Source organism: Pseudochaenichthys georgianus, chromosome 18 (assembly GCF_902827115.2).
Source record: "Pseudochaenichthys georgianus chromosome 18, fPseGeo1.2, whole genome shotgun sequence".
NCBI classification, from domain to species: domain Eukaryota; kingdom Metazoa; phylum Chordata; class Actinopteri; order Perciformes; family Channichthyidae; genus Pseudochaenichthys; species Pseudochaenichthys georgianus.
Window position 1 is genome coordinate 6834190 of NC_047520.1, and position 15816 is coordinate 6850005.

The 15816-nt window shown below is 38.0% G+C and overlaps 2 protein-coding genes and 1 non-coding gene across 7 annotated transcripts; all 3 read left to right on the top strand.

Annotated features, from left to right (window-relative positions):
- Window positions 1-5062: 5062 nt before the first annotated feature.
- On the top strand, window positions 5063-7921 carry gabarapb (GABA(A) receptor-associated protein b). The gene is made up of 4 exons (XM_034106280.2): window positions 5063-5311; window positions 6582-6660; window positions 6748-6866; window positions 6954-7921. Exons 1-4 carry the CDS (start codon window positions 5222-5224, stop codon window positions 7032-7034), a joined length of 369 nt encoding a protein of 122 aa, XP_033962171.1. The 5' UTR covers window positions 5063-5221; the 3' UTR covers window positions 7035-7921.
- A 1657-nt stretch (window positions 7922-9578) lies between these two features.
- On the top strand, window positions 9579-9652 carry trnan-guu (transfer RNA asparagine (anticodon GUU)). Its single transcript has one exon. It is a non-coding gene; the product is annotated as a tRNA-Asn (tRNA).
- A 370-nt stretch (window positions 9653-10022) lies between these two features.
- On the top strand, window positions 10023-15525 carry gps2 (G protein pathway suppressor 2). 5 transcript variants are annotated; one of them, XM_034106327.1, is made up of 12 exons: window positions 10023-10190; window positions 10902-11019; window positions 11165-11200; window positions 11604-11713; window positions 11803-11918; window positions 12040-12119; window positions 12208-12287; window positions 12853-13024; window positions 13559-13642; window positions 13770-13846; window positions 14041-14148; window positions 14824-15525. In XM_034106327.1, the coding sequence occupies exons 2-12, from the start codon at window positions 10926-10928 to the stop codon at window positions 14914-14916; spliced, it is 1050 nt and encodes a 349-aa protein (XP_033962218.1). In that variant the 5' UTR covers window positions 10023-10190; window positions 10902-10925; the 3' UTR covers window positions 14917-15525. The 5 variants fall into 5 exon arrangements, with proteins under 5 accessions (XP_033962218.1, XP_033962219.1, XP_033962220.1 ...); XM_034106328.1 differs by having other exon boundaries at window positions 14053-14148; XM_034106329.1 differs by lacking the exon at window positions 11165-11200.
- The last annotated feature ends 291 nt before the right edge of the window (window positions 15526-15816 follow it).

The following is a 15816-nucleotide window of genomic DNA, read 5'->3' on the forward strand; positions in this document are numbered from 1 at the left end:
ATACACATAGGTATTGCACCACAAACTACAGCCTCCTGTATTATCATTATGTTTAACCAACACTACTATTGACCCGTTACCACAGTAGTAACGCATTATAACCCTCATGGATGAAGGATTTATTTCAGGACTGTTGTAAAACACTGCTTCAGCTTTAGCTAAATGTATCTGGTTAACGTGCAGCTGACTGTAGGTAAATATCACCTTTTTTAAAGTGACTTTAAGCTCACTTTTCTTTTTTAAATGATTATTTTGTAGGTACATCACAACTATGTGATTTACCCCTTTAGTGTTATCCTAACATACAGGTAGGTGCCTGAACATGTTAATCAATAATTGTAAATGTACTGACCAGTTAGAGCTTAACACACACGGTTTAAGCGGTTTTTAACATTTAATAATGAGACATACATATCTTAATGTTAGTCATTCTAGTGCAGGGGTAAGCAACAGTGCTATTGCAGGCCAGCCTCATTATTACATTTCAACTTCTTTGTTGCATTTGTCAACAATTCCTGGGAAAGGAGATGCTTTACTTTTAAACAGGAACTGAGCAGACTCTGATGCAGGAGTGAGCTGTAGCTGCTGAGAGTTGGTTAGTGAGGTAACTTCATGGTTTGTGGTGAAATGGGTAGGTTTTACACGGAATGTTTCCCTAATGATGTAAAGTTGTCATTTACCATGTAGATCTGTCATACCTGAATTCTCACAATAACACTCCACTTAGTAAGACTCAAGATTTACTGTACAGCTCACTTTTAATCCAAGAACAAATCTGTCCATGAGTGACTCACCACTTATATCATGTGTGGGAGCAGAACACTATACTATAATCACATAAGTTATCCTTGTGGTTTCCATTTAGAATGCCCTGAATGTAAAGAGAAGTCAGACACTTGAGGGGCTTTTAAGATTGATGTCTGCCAAAGCACAAAGGAGATTTGAGTTGATAAGAGTGAGTCAGAGCTCTGAGTCACATGCACAACCTAAAGGTTAGCAATTTTTCCTATGTGTGTTTGAGGACATGGAAACATGGCAGTATGTTACTTAACTCTGAATATAATCTGTTTCTAGAATATTCCCAATATATAAATTGTATTCATTGGGATAACCCCCTTGAGATGCACCATCTCGTTTTCAAGGGGGTCCCGACAATAGTGCACAACTTACAGACATACATAAACAAAAAGACAAAATGCAAAACATGACACACAAGACAAACCACATACAGTCTGTTAAGTGAAATTCAAGCAATGCACACAATCATTACAATTTGAGACAGTCAAGCAAATCAGTTTAATCAATATCAGTTAATAACAAGTACAGACCAGTTGAAAGTGAGATGACAATGCATGTTTAAATAAACCCAATGATGCAAGAGATCTAATAGCAGCAGGTAAAGTATTCCAGTCAGTTGGGGCTTTAAACATGAACGCTCTTCTGCCAATCGATTTTTTTGCAGAGGGGACAGAGAAATAAATCTGAACAGAATGTCTAACTTGATGATTTGGTGAGTAGGGTACAAAATACTGCTTTAAATAAGGGGGATAGTTAAGATAAATGCATTTAAATATCAGCTGAAGCCAATGTGTGTGTCTTCTTACATTTAAAGAAGGCCATTTAAGTTGGTTATACATTGTGCAGTGATGTGTACGAAAAGGACAACCAAGAACAAATATGCATAGTCTGTTGTAGGCTATGTTGAGTGGAGCTAGATCTGATTTATGTGCATTTTGGTAGACAACATCACAATAGTCCATAATCGGAAGAATAAGTTGAGAAGCAATTCTCTTTCGGACACTGAGCGTAAAACAATTGCGAGAGCGGTGTAAAACACTGATTCCGTAATTGACTTTTTGTATTACATGCTTTATATGTAGTTTAAATGAAAGTTCAGAGTCTAGACATACACCAAGATATTTAAAGCTATCAACTTTATGCAGAGAAGTGCCATCCTTACATGTTATTACTACATTAGGTTTGGATTTGAGCTTCTGCCTGGTACCAAAGACCATGGTATAAGATTTTGTTTTGTTGAGCAGTAGTTTATTGTGTGATAGCCAGTCCTGTAAGATATTAAATTCCGATTGAAGAGAGATCTGAATTTGTGAAAAATCAGATTTGGATGTATATATGACAGTGTCATCAGCATAAAGGTGAGTACAACAATTAATGAGACAAGAAGATAAATCATTTATGTAAATAGAGAACAGAAGTGGGCCCAGAGTTGATCCTTGGGGTACACCCTTTTGTTGGATCAACAGGTCAGACTGTTTCCATTAACAACCACACATTGCTTTCTACTGTGAAGGTACGAGTTAAACCATAACACTGTATTATTAGAAAGGCCAATGCCGTGAAGTTTATCCAAGAGCAGATATCGATCAACAAAATCAAAGGCTTTTGTCAAGTCAATAAAAATGGCGCCTGTGAGTTCACCATCATCTGCAGCAGAGTACAAGTCATTCGTACATTTAAGTAGGGCAGTTGTTGTGGAGTGATTAGGCCTGAAGACAGATTGAACCGGAGATAAAATATTATAAGTATTGAAATAATGTGACAGTTAATTATAAATTATTTTCTCCAAAACTTTGGAAATAGAACAGATTATAGAGATTGGTCTATAATTATTTGTATCAAGTAAATCACCACCTTTATGCAGTGGAATGATGCGTGCACATTTCCAAATAGTCGGCAACTCACAGGTGGACAAAGATAGGTTGAACAAATCAGCAAGTGGGTACATGAGAATATGTGACGTTAATTTTATTAACCTGTTTTCTATACCATCGAGTCCTGCACTGCCATCCACTTTTAATTATGTGATAGCATTATGAACTTCGTGTGGTAGAATCTTCTTAAAAGAAAAAGAACTGTTGCAGTATGAATTACTATTAGAAATACCAGTCGTCAAATAGGAGTCAGATAGTAGTGTGAACATACATAGCGAAATGCTGATTAAATATTTGGGCAATGGATAATGGGTCATGAATTATTGTATCAGCAGTTCTTATTTTATTAATAGAATGTTTACCTGATTTATTTAAAATAGACTTAATTTTAGTCCAAAATTGCTTGGGATTCTTAAAGACGATGTGAGAGATTCTTTATAGTAGTTCGATTTAGCATTTCGTGTTTTGATTTTATTCGTGTTAAGATGCCTGTATACTTCCCAATCGGCTATAGTTCTTGAATGACGATATATCGACCATGCTTTATCCCTTTCCCTAAAGAGACTGATGAGTTCAGAATTGATCCAAGGGAGATGTTGACCTTTGACCTTAACCGTTCTCACAGGTGCATGTTTGTTCATGACATCAGTGAGAAAATCCCAAGCATCTTGTACAAAAGGTATTAGTTGAAATCTGTCCTAATTAAGGACAACAACATCATTAATAAATACATCAACATTCAATTTTTTATATTGTCTGATTTTGACTAGTTTTGGAGGTAATTTAATTAATTTGATTTTCCATACGCAATAAACAATTGAATGATCGCTGAAGCAATCCGACATGACACCAGCTTTTAACATTCTGTCAGGGTGTGACACCAGTATCCAGTCAAGCAGAGATTGGGTTCTAAGAGTGATATGAGTTGGCTCATTAATTAGCTGTTTAACATTTAGACTACTGAAAAGTTTTTTCTCTCTTTCAGATGATTTATCCAACCAATTTTTGTTGAAATCACCAAGCAAGATTATTTCATTTCCGCAGAAAATGGAGTTGATAGTGTCAATCATATGGTTAAAAGACTCTGCAGGTGAAGAAGGTGGCCGATAGATGCTACCAATAGTTAAGCATTTATTTTCATGAAAAATAATTTTAAGAAAAATGCATTCAAAATGTAGAGGCTCTATAGAAGTAACAATTAGCTCAGTCACAAGGTCAGAGGAGACATACATAGCCACACCTCCACCCCTGCTGCATCTATCAGATCTGTAAAGCATATAATTTGTGATTTGTAGTTCACTATCGGAAATGTTACTTCTAAGCCAAGTTTCAGAGAGTGTGATGATTTTAGGTTTATGTAGAACAACCCATATCCGAAGTAAATCAATTTTGGGCAATAGACTCCTGATATTCAAATGAATGATTTGTATACCCTTTAATTCATCCAGTCTGGAATGAATAGCAAATAATGTTCCTGTCACTTGTTACGCATACATGCGATTCATGATTGTAAAGATTGCTAGATTCAACCATTAATGTAAAACAGACATACAAAACATTCTAACACAAAAAGAAAAATACAGAAAAACACAAAACAACCTTTAAGAATGCCCAGCAGCCCTGGACACCAAATCCCAGACCATTACCATGAGTAAACTTAAACATAAACATAATAAATAATTACACAGAGCTCAGTCTGCATTACGAAGAGGATAAAGAAGTCATAGCTCAAAGAAATTCATCCAGAAATAGTTTTCTTAAACCAGTATTCACCTCCATTAAAAAGTTGGTGGCCCACTAGAAAATGGACACCTTGATTTGTTACCACCCTTCCCATTATTCTTTGCGAAAACGGGTCGAATAAGGAATCTTACGGAATACTTGTTATTATTTCTCTAATGAGGAAACTTCAATCCAATGTAGTCTACACTTAGCTCGGATAGTTAGTCAGTATGCCTTCAGTTTATAATAATTCCCATTTTTTGAGGACTTGCTGGATGTCTTTTGTCCCAGATTTAAAGCACAAATAATCTATACAGCCAAAACCCCTGTTGTGTATCGCATGTTTTTCAGTTTCTCTGCTCTCGCTGCTAACTCCTGGGCCTCGGTCATATGCTTATATATACATGGTCATATGACAAGGGCAGCTGCCTCTTCACTGCCCTGTCTCTTGTCTCTACCCGCAGCGGTTGATCAAAAATAAAATAGTTCCAAAGAAGAATTTCATCCCATACCTTAAAATATTTATTTTTAAAAATGTATTTAAAGGGAACACATTCCAATTAAATGAATACCCGTTTTCAGAACTTAACGTTTACGTGGTCTGGGAACGCGAGAAGTAAACCCTGCGAAGTAGACCCTCTGCAACGTCATGTTGTTATTGTATCCCTCCGCGGCAGTCGCACTAGGAAAACAGCTGAGACGAGCTCTAAGCTAGTTAGCAACGTTTGTTTTTGTCGAGAGTGGCAGCGATTTGAGCAGTCTCTTTAGCAAACCGTTATCACGCGATTTAGGAGTGACTGACTTGTTGTCTGTCATCTCTTTCAACAATGAAGTTCCAGTACAAGGAAGAGCACCCCTTTGAGAAAAGGCGGTCCGAAGGCGAGAAAATAAGGAAGAAGTATCCGGACAGGGTACCTGTAAGTATGCTAACGTTAGCTCCCTTACGCGATATATATTGCAATGCTAATGCTAATGCTAGTAAATTGTTAATGACATCTCTTGAACACAAATATAATCTTCCTATAGTCATGTAGTTAAGTTGTAGCCACATCAAAATATGATTATCTTTCACCATAGTTGACTGCCACGTTAGTAAACAACAGTCACTCGGCTAACAAAGATAGAGGTGAACCAGCGGCCGCACCTAGCAGGCCAGCTAGTGAAAGCTTGTGTAATCCTTCCGTGTATGTATTTATTTGAAAGATAACATTACACAACCATAAGTAATATTACCCAACAGATGTTATAATGGTCGTATGGGTAATACAGTGTAAGGCGTTTATACTGATCGTAGATTGAACGCGTAACTGGGTGTCGTTTTAGGCTGTATGTTGAAACAGCAGTGCACCTTAAAATAGTATGCGTCAACACACAGGATACTTGTTTACGTCGCCCTGGCACTTGGTTATAGGTGATTTAGTCGACCAAAAATATTAGTTTTTTGCCACTCAAACTGAACCAACTATAATATCAGTATATTAAGGTGTTTCTGTAATGTATGACGAGCTTGGTGTGTTTTTTTTTTTTAGAGCAATCCAGTTTCATTTTAGAGCTCTTATCAGTCATGGAAGTAACAAAAATGGTGTAGCCTGTCTAATTATTGAGTAGAACTACAATTATTTTTCTCAAGTAATGCCTGCCTTGTTTTGTCTGATCAATAGTTCAAAACTCAAAGATAAATATTTTGTTGGTCATAAAGGACAAAATAATCTGAAGATTTTCACATTTGACAACCTGGGACCAAAATATTTTCTTGAAGAAATACATGTAATAGTTAATGAGTAGTTATGGTTGCTGGTTACTTTTCTGGCCATTAACCAATCGTGGCGTGTCACTGACGGTGTGTGGGAAGGTAGCATTCAGGTAGTACTCCTATTTTTAGACTAAACAGAGGAACCTTTAAGTAGTTCCATTTTTGTGCGCCTACAGTATTAAATCAGAATGATTTGTACACATACAAATATACTAACTAACACATTACTGGGCTCCAGATACTGTTACAATTAAACGCCTTATCTTGGAAAATAATATTTCCGTCCTTGCTTATCAGCCAATGTTGTTGGTTTCAGATAACTTTTCTTTGAAAGGTGGAAGTACTTCTCCTTTTATTTACATACGTAGAGTTTCTTCAGTGGTAAATGTACTAGATTAATTTTCTGAGGACATGTGCTATGGTTATTTGTTCAGGTAATTGTGGAGAAAGCCCCCAAAGCCAGAATAGGAGATCTGGACAAGAAGAAATACCTTGTCCCCTCCGACCTGACAGGTAAATATATTTTTTAAGTGCAAAGATACTGGACAACTTCTATGAAACACATGTACGACAATAAATAAAATCTTCTTTTTTTAACAGTGGGCCAGTTTTACTTCCTCATCCGAAAAAGAATCCACTTGCGGGCCGAGGACGCACTCTTCTTCTTTGTAAACAACGTCATTCCACCCACCTCAGCTACCATGGGACTGTTGTACCAGGCAAGACTCATTTTCTACCTCACTGACCATGTCGTTATCCATGTATTGTGTCATATTGAGATCTTATGTTTTCTTTCTATTTCTCAGGAGCACCATGAAGAGGACTTTTTCCTCTACATTGCCTACAGTGATGAGAGTGTGTACGGGAGCAGCCAAAGGGAAATCTGATCCCTTTGGGATCTGACTACCATCCCCCCCCATCCACTACCCACCTTTCGGAGACCTCCACCATGCATTCATTTAAATATTAAATCCAGCCGAGCAGCTTGGAGTTCCCAGAGTAAAAATATGTCAAATGCACTTTCACCACCCATACAATAGCCCTCTCCCACCCATAGATGTCTCTATTATTCTGCAGTCTGAATTGTATTTGCCTCCACTTTTCTTTTCACTTGCGACATGAGGGAAGTGGTCTCGTGGCCAGTTGTTTTCTAGTGTCGTAATTGATAATGCTTTACAAACTGAGCAGGAATAACAAAGTAATGTTAGAACTAAGCCTTAAATATAGTTACCCCGGGGTTAAGGGAAGAAAGACATAGTAAGTGAGTTCAAATCAGATCTTGTTGACATTATTGTTTGTCCAATCTGCGTGCTTGCAGGATTATATAAAGTGTGTTTTGAGTTTAGGCTAGGAAATTAATTGCATCTACCAGGTGAAGGTAGGTGATTTTGTCTCGGGCAAAGTAAAGGATAACTGATTTGCAGCAGTTCTTTTCCTAGAAAAAACTGAAGTCTGAATGGGAATTTAGTGGGCTGCCCCACATCTGACCTTAGCAAGGAGTGTAATATAATTCAGACTAAACAATCATCCTCTGCTTTAGGTGGTAAGGCTATTTTGACTGCTACTATGATTATTGTTGGTGTTATTGTTTCTTTAGATGGCTTAATTTCTAAAAGGTATTGTAAAGCTGAGTGCAATTTTCTCTTTTTTTAAGTTTATCTCCTTTTTTTTTTAAGAAAAAAAAATAGATTTGAACTCTGTATACAGCTGCATTACTGGCTCTTTCTCTCCATGACCATACATGATTAAATGTGATTAAAAGCTACTTGTGTTACTTGTCTTTATTGGTTATTGTATTTATCATGTTGGTTACAGGGTTATTAATTTAAAGAAAACTATAGTTTTTCTTGTGTGAATCTTAGTGCAACGTTGTTGATTGATGGACTGAAGAACACTGTAAACATGAACAACCCAGAATCTTGATAAAGTTCAGCCTTTGTTACTGTATTTGTATTAGTTGCAAAATATTATTATCCTGTATTACGGTTGCTAAAAAAAATGGTGAGCCTTACAAAATTGAGAAATAACTATATAACAAATATTTACATGTAAAATCCAGAGGCTAAAGTATGACTAGTAAAATGAACAGGATGCAGTATATCCTAAATCAAATACAGTTTAGATTAAAGTTAATTTTCCTGACACTTTTACCCCAATGGGACTTACTATAAGTGCAATTAACCATAAAGAACAAACTCGGAACAAGAAGAAAAGTACAGACATTTAAATCCAATATGCAAAGCCGTTGTAAAGTAAACTAGCCTACTCATCTGGCGCAGGACCGTCTGTCAAAATCCAATCTATCACCCAATCATGATACTCGCTGTCCATTGTGAAGTTTGGACCTAAACCAATCAGGACGCGAGTTCACAATGGACGGAGCCAATCACGTCACGGCATCACAATGGACAGAGCCACTCACGGCACTGCTTCTACCCGAACCCGCCCCCCTCACGCTTTTGGTTGACAGTGGACAAATCGTGTGACAACACTATTGTTTCTATTTTCCCGTTTACAGTCATAAACCTATTTTACAACCGTCGTTTTGGCGTCAACTTTTACATTACGGTATACAGTCGGCAACTTCAGTCTGCATAAAGTTAGCAAGCCAGCATTACTAATGCTATATCGTGTCTAGGTTAAATACACGTTATTATATTAATCAATGTCAACAGCCATGCCTTGTACATCCGATTGACAACAGTAATTTAAATAAATTGTTAAACGACTCTTGTATTAATGGGCATGTTGTAATTAGTAACTACACTTCTGTGAGCAGTGGTACAGAAGTCATAAAGCATATATACTGTATACACAGAGGTGGGAAGTAACTAAGAACATTTACTCAAGTACTGTACTTAAGTAGAATTTTGAGATACTTGTATTCACTTGAGTGTTTTCATATTTTTCTACTTTCTACTTCTACTTCACTACAATTCAGAGGTAAATGGTGTACTTTTACTCCACGACATGTGTTTAATAGCTTACCTTTAGTTACTTTACAGATTTGGTTAAGATGCCTATTGGTTACTGGTGGCGTTTTATGAGTTTATGTTTATCAGTGTATTCAGTGCGTTCATATAGACACCTAAAGTATATTATATCTGATATAAATATCTTTATTTTTTTTGTCTTTTGTCTAACCGGCAAATGAAATGAAAAACAAATAAACAGAGAAAAACAAATCGTATTCCTCTGCTTCACCGAGTGTTCTTTGGAAAGAAAAAACAAACAACTGTAAGAGAACCATGTACAAATCACTTGTGTTAAATGCCAGAACCCCTGGGTGACGATCGAAGGGGAACGTTATTATATTGTTAGGTATGTAACGAAATATTTCAGCAAATGAGACGAAGAGAGATCAAAAACTGTATACAATGTTCTCTGGGAAAGACTTTAAATAGAAAATATGCCTTTATATGTCTCACACCGTCTCTGTGGCGCAATTGGTTAGCGCGTTCGGCTGTTAACCGAAAGGTTGGTGGTTCAAGCCCACCCAGGGACGAACTTTATTTATTTTCAAGCGGTGTTTGAAAAAATGACGGAATTTAAAAGGAACATCTGTTTGGGATACCAATACATATTTTATATTTGATAACATTGTAATATCAATATCGGTCTTTCAGGTTTATATGTACAGTCCATGTTTTACACCAATTTTTTTTATTGTGAAAAAGATCCATTCTACTTAAATAGGGTTCAAATGAGACTTAGTTTCATGTGTATGTATCCATGGTAGTATACAGGATGATGACTGTCTTTGACGTGTTCATTTTTGAATATTTAGACCAGATTATGCCTTGGGGATCTGAGAAAACAAGGAGAAACTACAAAACCCAGAATGCAATTCGTTGGGACAAACCGGATGTGTTGCTTGTCACCGGAAGCGCAATCACCCGGGCTGAAGGCTGAACGCCTCTACGACTGTTTATATTTTTGATAAATTACGTTTGTTCAACTGACACAATCACAGTGGACTTGCATTCAATTTAAAACCGCACGACCGTCAGGTTTTTCCCAAACGACCCAGAAAAGCAACAAAAGTAAGATTTGTATTGTATTTCATTACTCCGCCGAAAATAAGCCATAAGTGCTCAGCCGCTAGCTAACTCAGATTAACGTTTGCTCTTGGGCATGTTGGAAAATAAAACAATTGATGCCGCTTTACACATATTCGCTAGAGATATGTTCGTACTTAACTATACATGCTCGGGGATGCATTATAAATAAATATACTGTCGTTTAGCAGTCAAAGCTTCCACTGCTAACTTAGCTGTTAGCCCAATAGCAGCAAGGCCTTCCCCCAGTGGTATTTCCTGTGATAGATAGCATAAATGTTTTTTTCTCTTAAACTTTATTAATCAAGAGTAATTTACAAACCTTAAAGGCACATATTTGCAGTCAATGACATTCAAAATGACAGTGCAAATACATTATAGATAACATATAATAAACAGTTTACAAAAATAGAAATTACATAACAAAAGCAATCATTCACAACATAGTATTCAGAGTAAGGGTCTATTCAAGCCCAATAAATAAGTCAAATAATAAGAAAAGTTCCTGGGCGTTTCTTTCCTTTTATGTAATGACATTTTATTAAAAAAGTTCTTTATTACATCCAGTGAGGTTGGGCTTAACTTTAAGATGTTTGCATGTATGTATAGATAGCATACATGATGGACTATGTTACATGCATGTATTATATGTTTTAATCTCTTTTACTCTAAAACTGAACATTGTATCTACACCAGCTGGCCCCTCCTCTGCCTGTCACCATGCCTGCCCTTTTGGAGAGACCGAAGCTTTCCAACGCGATGGCCCGAGCCCTCCACAAACACATCATGAGGGAGAGAGAGCGCAAGAGACAAGGTACGTGCCCCTGTGTTTAACACTACACTAACCACGCACACACTGTCACAACTGCAGAGGTACTAACATGTACTTCTCACTGCATATATTACATTTCACTTTAGTCAATATCAATGTGTTTCCTGACTTATTATTTGCCATTTAGTCTGTTTTCCTTCCCCAGCATCTACTCACTATTCCCGTAAATATGCAAATCTCTCTACTCACTCAAAAATATTATGATAACATTATACTTTGTGATAAGTTTTATTGATGTCTGTCTTTTTGCAATACTGCAGGCGACCTCACAACTTAAAAATATTTACTCTGGGATATTAGGAATCCATAAAAGCAATAAGCTAATATATATTTAAATGGCTACACATAATGTTAAATGCAAGTTCGCATAATTGGTGCACTTAACATTAGAAACCCATTTCAGCACAGGGCAATACTAAATGTGTTCACATGTAGACAGTTATTACCCTTTAAGGATAAGGAAATTGGAAACAACATTCATCAAACGTGTCTAGAAGTCAGTAAATTGGGTATTTTAGGGATTTGAATGTATTTTCACCATCCCTGAAACATGTGTGACCGTTTAGAGGAGGAAGAAGTGGACAAAATGATGGAGCAGAAGATGAAAGAAGAGGAGGAGAGGAAGAGGACGAAAGAAATAGAGGAGAGGATGTCTTTGGAGGAAACAAAAGAACAGGTTTGGAGATAAATATCATTTGCATTTTGGTTTGGAACAATTATATGCAACTTGTTAACTTGTACTCTGATCCCCAAACTCGCTCTCAGGTCATGAAGATGGGGGAGAAGCTGCAGGGACTCCAGGAGGAGAAACACCAGCTCTTCTTACAGCTGAAGAAAGTGCTTCATGAAGAGGAAAAGAGGCGCAGAAAGGAGCAGAGGTAGTAAGGATGACGCAGCTTTTCAGTACTTTTCGTACATAACGGTATGACAGAATTCGGTTAATAAACTAAGCGTTTAGCTGAAGTATTTTTGGTATTCATTTGCATTTTTGTTCTTTTCCAGTGACATTACAACATTGACATCGGCGAGCTACCAGACCAGCCTGCCCATGCACTCAGGGCAGCACCTTCTCAGCATTCAGGGTACAGCTATGCCTCTGGGATATCTGGAGAATTCTCTTCCTCACAATGTATGTATAGCTCAACTGATCCTTCTCTTTGCCTCTCTCAGGCAGTCCAGTCAGCCACAGTCGACCTGGTGCACTTCTTGGAGAACGCAGTAAACAGCTGTTCCCTGCTGCTGTGATTCCAGTGAGTAAAGGGCCGTTTAACTCAAAGAACTGATGTCTTTCCAAAAATAATATCCATACATATTTGTTTTGTATCCATCTAAAATATCGTGCCAAAGATATATCTCCATAAGAGTAATGTCTGATCTATAGATTGCTGGTGATATTTAGCTACTTTGTTTAGGGCATCGATATTGTCGTGTTGACAATTGATGCTCACCATATATTCACACCATGAGAATGTTACAGATAAACATCAGGAATATTGTAATTGGCTAAGGGGTTGAAAGGTAAATAATGGAAAATCTGATCAATTCAGAAAAATACTTGCATACATACCTTATTTTAAAAACAGGTTAAGACAACACTTACTATACGACAACATTCCACATAGACGATACGAGTCTCATGTCACAATATCAATATAATATTGATAAATTGCCCATGCCCATTTAATCCTCTGTGTTTAGAAATGTCTCAGATTTTCCCTGATTTATGTTTTTTTTTTTTAATGTTCTTAAGGAGAAGGATATTCAGACTTCAGTCTTGCCTATAACACAGTGTAACCCTCCTCTTCCTCCTGTTAGGCTCGTCACTATCAGACCCCCGGCTTCGGCTCTAGTCCAGCAGAGCACGGACAGTTCAGCGGGAGCCAGGGGGTCCACGAGCCCTACGGGGTGTCTCAGGCCCAGCACCCCTCCACCTACGCCGCTGGACCATCAGTACCTGTCAGTTTCGCCAGCAGCTCCCAGATCAGAGGTAAAGGACACGTGTCTGTCTATAAGGGGCAGAGAGCCCAAATGATGGGTAATGTAAGAAATAGTGTGCCAACTGAATTTCTGTAGTATATTACATACACGCTGCTTCTCATTTTCTGCTCACATGTGCTATTTTGGACGCTTTTCATATCAAGTATATACAAATAAAAGTTATACATGTGGGTTTTATTTCATATTTATTAAATGTAACACTAGACTGTTGTCAAAAACAACCACTGTTAGATTCATTGGTTTATTGAGCAGTCAGTAATATTATTGCAGATGAATGATCATCACTTCCGGAGAGGGGACAGTTGCCTGTGGGATTTTAAAGAACAACATAGTGTACTTATATTAGGGGAGTATCCAAATTCAGCCACGGCATCTTTCTAAAAAAACCAAGATATTCTCAGGGGTTTTTTATTCCAAAGTTTAATCGTCTTTTATTCAGCTTTACTTTGGTTTCCTGCTAGTGTGGTATTTTCAGATCCATCATTTGATCGCTATGAGAAAAAAGTTGCTTTTGTTCTCCCAGGTGCGTCTGCGTTTCAGGCCATGCAGTACCTCCCCCACCAGCAGACTGGATACCCCGTCCACAGTCACTTCACCTCCCAGCCTGGTCAGTTCCTCGGTTACAGCACTTGTTACTATACATAACAGTCAATAAATAGAACGTATTGTTATCAACCTGGCGTCTGTATTTGATGTAAATGATTGTTGGATAACAAACGGTGTTTCTCATGCAGGGTACATTCCTGGAGCAGGGATCCCCCTCCAGAAGCAGCTGGAACATGCCAACCAACAGTCCGGCTTTACCGATGCAGTAAGAAATGACATATCAAATTGACTCCTTCAAATCATAGTATTATTATTCGTAAGTATCAGACTGAACATCAAAATACAACGTTTGGTGTGACATAATTGAAGCAGCTAGCATAGACTTCATGACCTGCTCTGTGCTTCAAATCCTCTCGTCCTCCTCTGATTACACTTCTGCTCCTCTGTTCTGTCTCGTTGATGTTCTCACAGGGCGCTCTGAGGCCCATGCACCCACCCACCATGCACCCGTCAGCTCCTGGACTCCTGCCCACCCCCTCCATGGGGGTCCAGATCCCCACTGCAAAGGTGAAGGCTCAAAACACACACAAACATGACTCTTTTTATTCATTTTCATCACTTTCTCTCAACACTATCGGAAGCTTTCCCACGTGTGCCACCCTGAGGCCTTATTTAAATGAGCCGCGTTATGCTTTGTTCTCCCTTTTCTGTTGTGTGTTACATAGGTTTTTGTGCATGTAAATGGTCTGCAAAGGCTAAAATTCCCTCTAGTAGGAAAAACAATTATTATTATTGTATTACAATTTGACCAATCATCACAAAGCTGGTTTAGCGAACTAATCAGAGTGGACTGGGCTCTGGTTTCAGACAGAGGGGGGCAAAAGGCAGTCGGAGAAAATGAATGAGCTTATTGAACACTAACGCATGTTAACATGTCACAGTAGAGACTCAAAATAAAAATATGAACCTGAACATTAGCATAATATGGCTGTGTACATTTCATTTAGCTGGGGCCTTTATCAAGAGGAACATGCATTCATACCAGAGAGAAAACTGATAGTAATGTATTGTCTTACAAAGGGGCCTGGTTACCTTTAAATCTTACTTAGAAATGACTTGTTTTAGATAAATGACTCCTCCACCCCTTCATTCTCTTAATATCCACTTTTCTATACTGTCATTATGTGTTTCTACTTCATCAGCTGTTACACAATATGCCCCTTCCTGTCTCCCCCCCCCCAGGCCTCGTTCCAGAGCTCTCCCCAGGGCGCCCCTCGCCACGGCTTCCTCCCCCACAGCCAGGGCGGGCAGAGGTTCTACCACCACGGGAAGTAACCCCCCTTCATCACCTTCATCACCTCCACTTCACTCAAGAGAACCCTTTCGACTAGTAATTGCTTGATTTCAGCAGAAAAAGTCCTTATTGTGCCATCTGATTTTATATCCTGTACAGTTTGTTTTTGGACTTTCCTAATGTGATCTGCTGATAACATGCTTCTGTAACCTTTTTTTTTTTTTTACAAAACTCAATTTGTAAAATAATTTGATATATTAAATACACTGTACAGCAGGTGCGATTGTGCACTAAAATGTTAATATCTTCTCAAAACAGAGCTTATTCTTTGTATACTAATATTCATTATTATCAGTGGAGGATTCAGTGTTTGCGCAGTGGCTTTAGAGGAAGAATATGTGGATTAAATCAACATGTTTCCGCTGAAAAGTCACGCTCACACTGATGAAGACCACTGAAACTGAAAGACTCTATTTCACTGTGTTGCTGACTCCTTGATCACATTAGATCAATTGTGTTTAGTCACCGCAAATTAAATTCAAATGACTTTTCTGACTAAACAATGGAGCTTTCCAGTGTTTTCCTCTTCTCCAGAAGTCGGCTGTTTTAACACTTGAGGTTGCTAAATAAAAACTATAAGCAAACGCCAAGTCCAACTGTTTCTTCTTTTGGAGCTCCAACAAGCCGTGTAGGACAGAGAGAGAATACACATACTATACAGAGATGCTGTATGAGAAACCAATGTGAGTTTGGAAAATTGAACAATATAAATCTATTCTAGTCGACCTCAACAATGGAATTATGATCAGTAGAAAATGGCCATTGTTAGGGAAATAATTGTCCTAGACTCCTAGATATGATGTGGATGACCAACCCTGACATCTGTTATCTCCTTTAAGGAGTTGGGCTGCTTCAGCCATAATGTTGTTGTTCCCATTCTA

Excerpts from the sequence above, each read along its gene's own strand:
- gabarapb (XM_034106280.2), top strand. The coding sequence starts at position 5,222 with ATGAAGTTCCAGTACAAGGAAGAGCACCCCTTTGAGAAAAGGCGGTCC. Across the intron at positions 5,312-6,581 it reads AGTATCCGGACAGGGTACCT|GTAATTGTGGAGAAAGCCCC; the intron begins GTAAGTATGCTA and ends TTATTTGTTCAG. Across the intron at positions 6,661-6,747 it reads TGTCCCCTCCGACCTGACAG|TGGGCCAGTTTTACTTCCTC; the intron begins GTAAATATATTT and ends TTTTTTTAACAG.
- gps2 (XM_034106327.1), top strand. The coding sequence starts at position 10,926 with ATGCCTGCCCTTTTGGAGAGACCGAAGCTTTCCAACGCGATGGCCCGA. Across the intron at positions 12,120-12,207 it reads GCACCTTCTCAGCATTCAGG|GCAGTCCAGTCAGCCACAGT; the intron begins GTACAGCTATGC and ends TGCCTCTCTCAG. Across the intron at positions 14,149-14,823 it reads TCCAGATCCCCACTGCAAAG|GCCTCGTTCCAGAGCTCTCC; the intron begins GTGAAGGCTCAA and ends CCCCCCCCCCAG.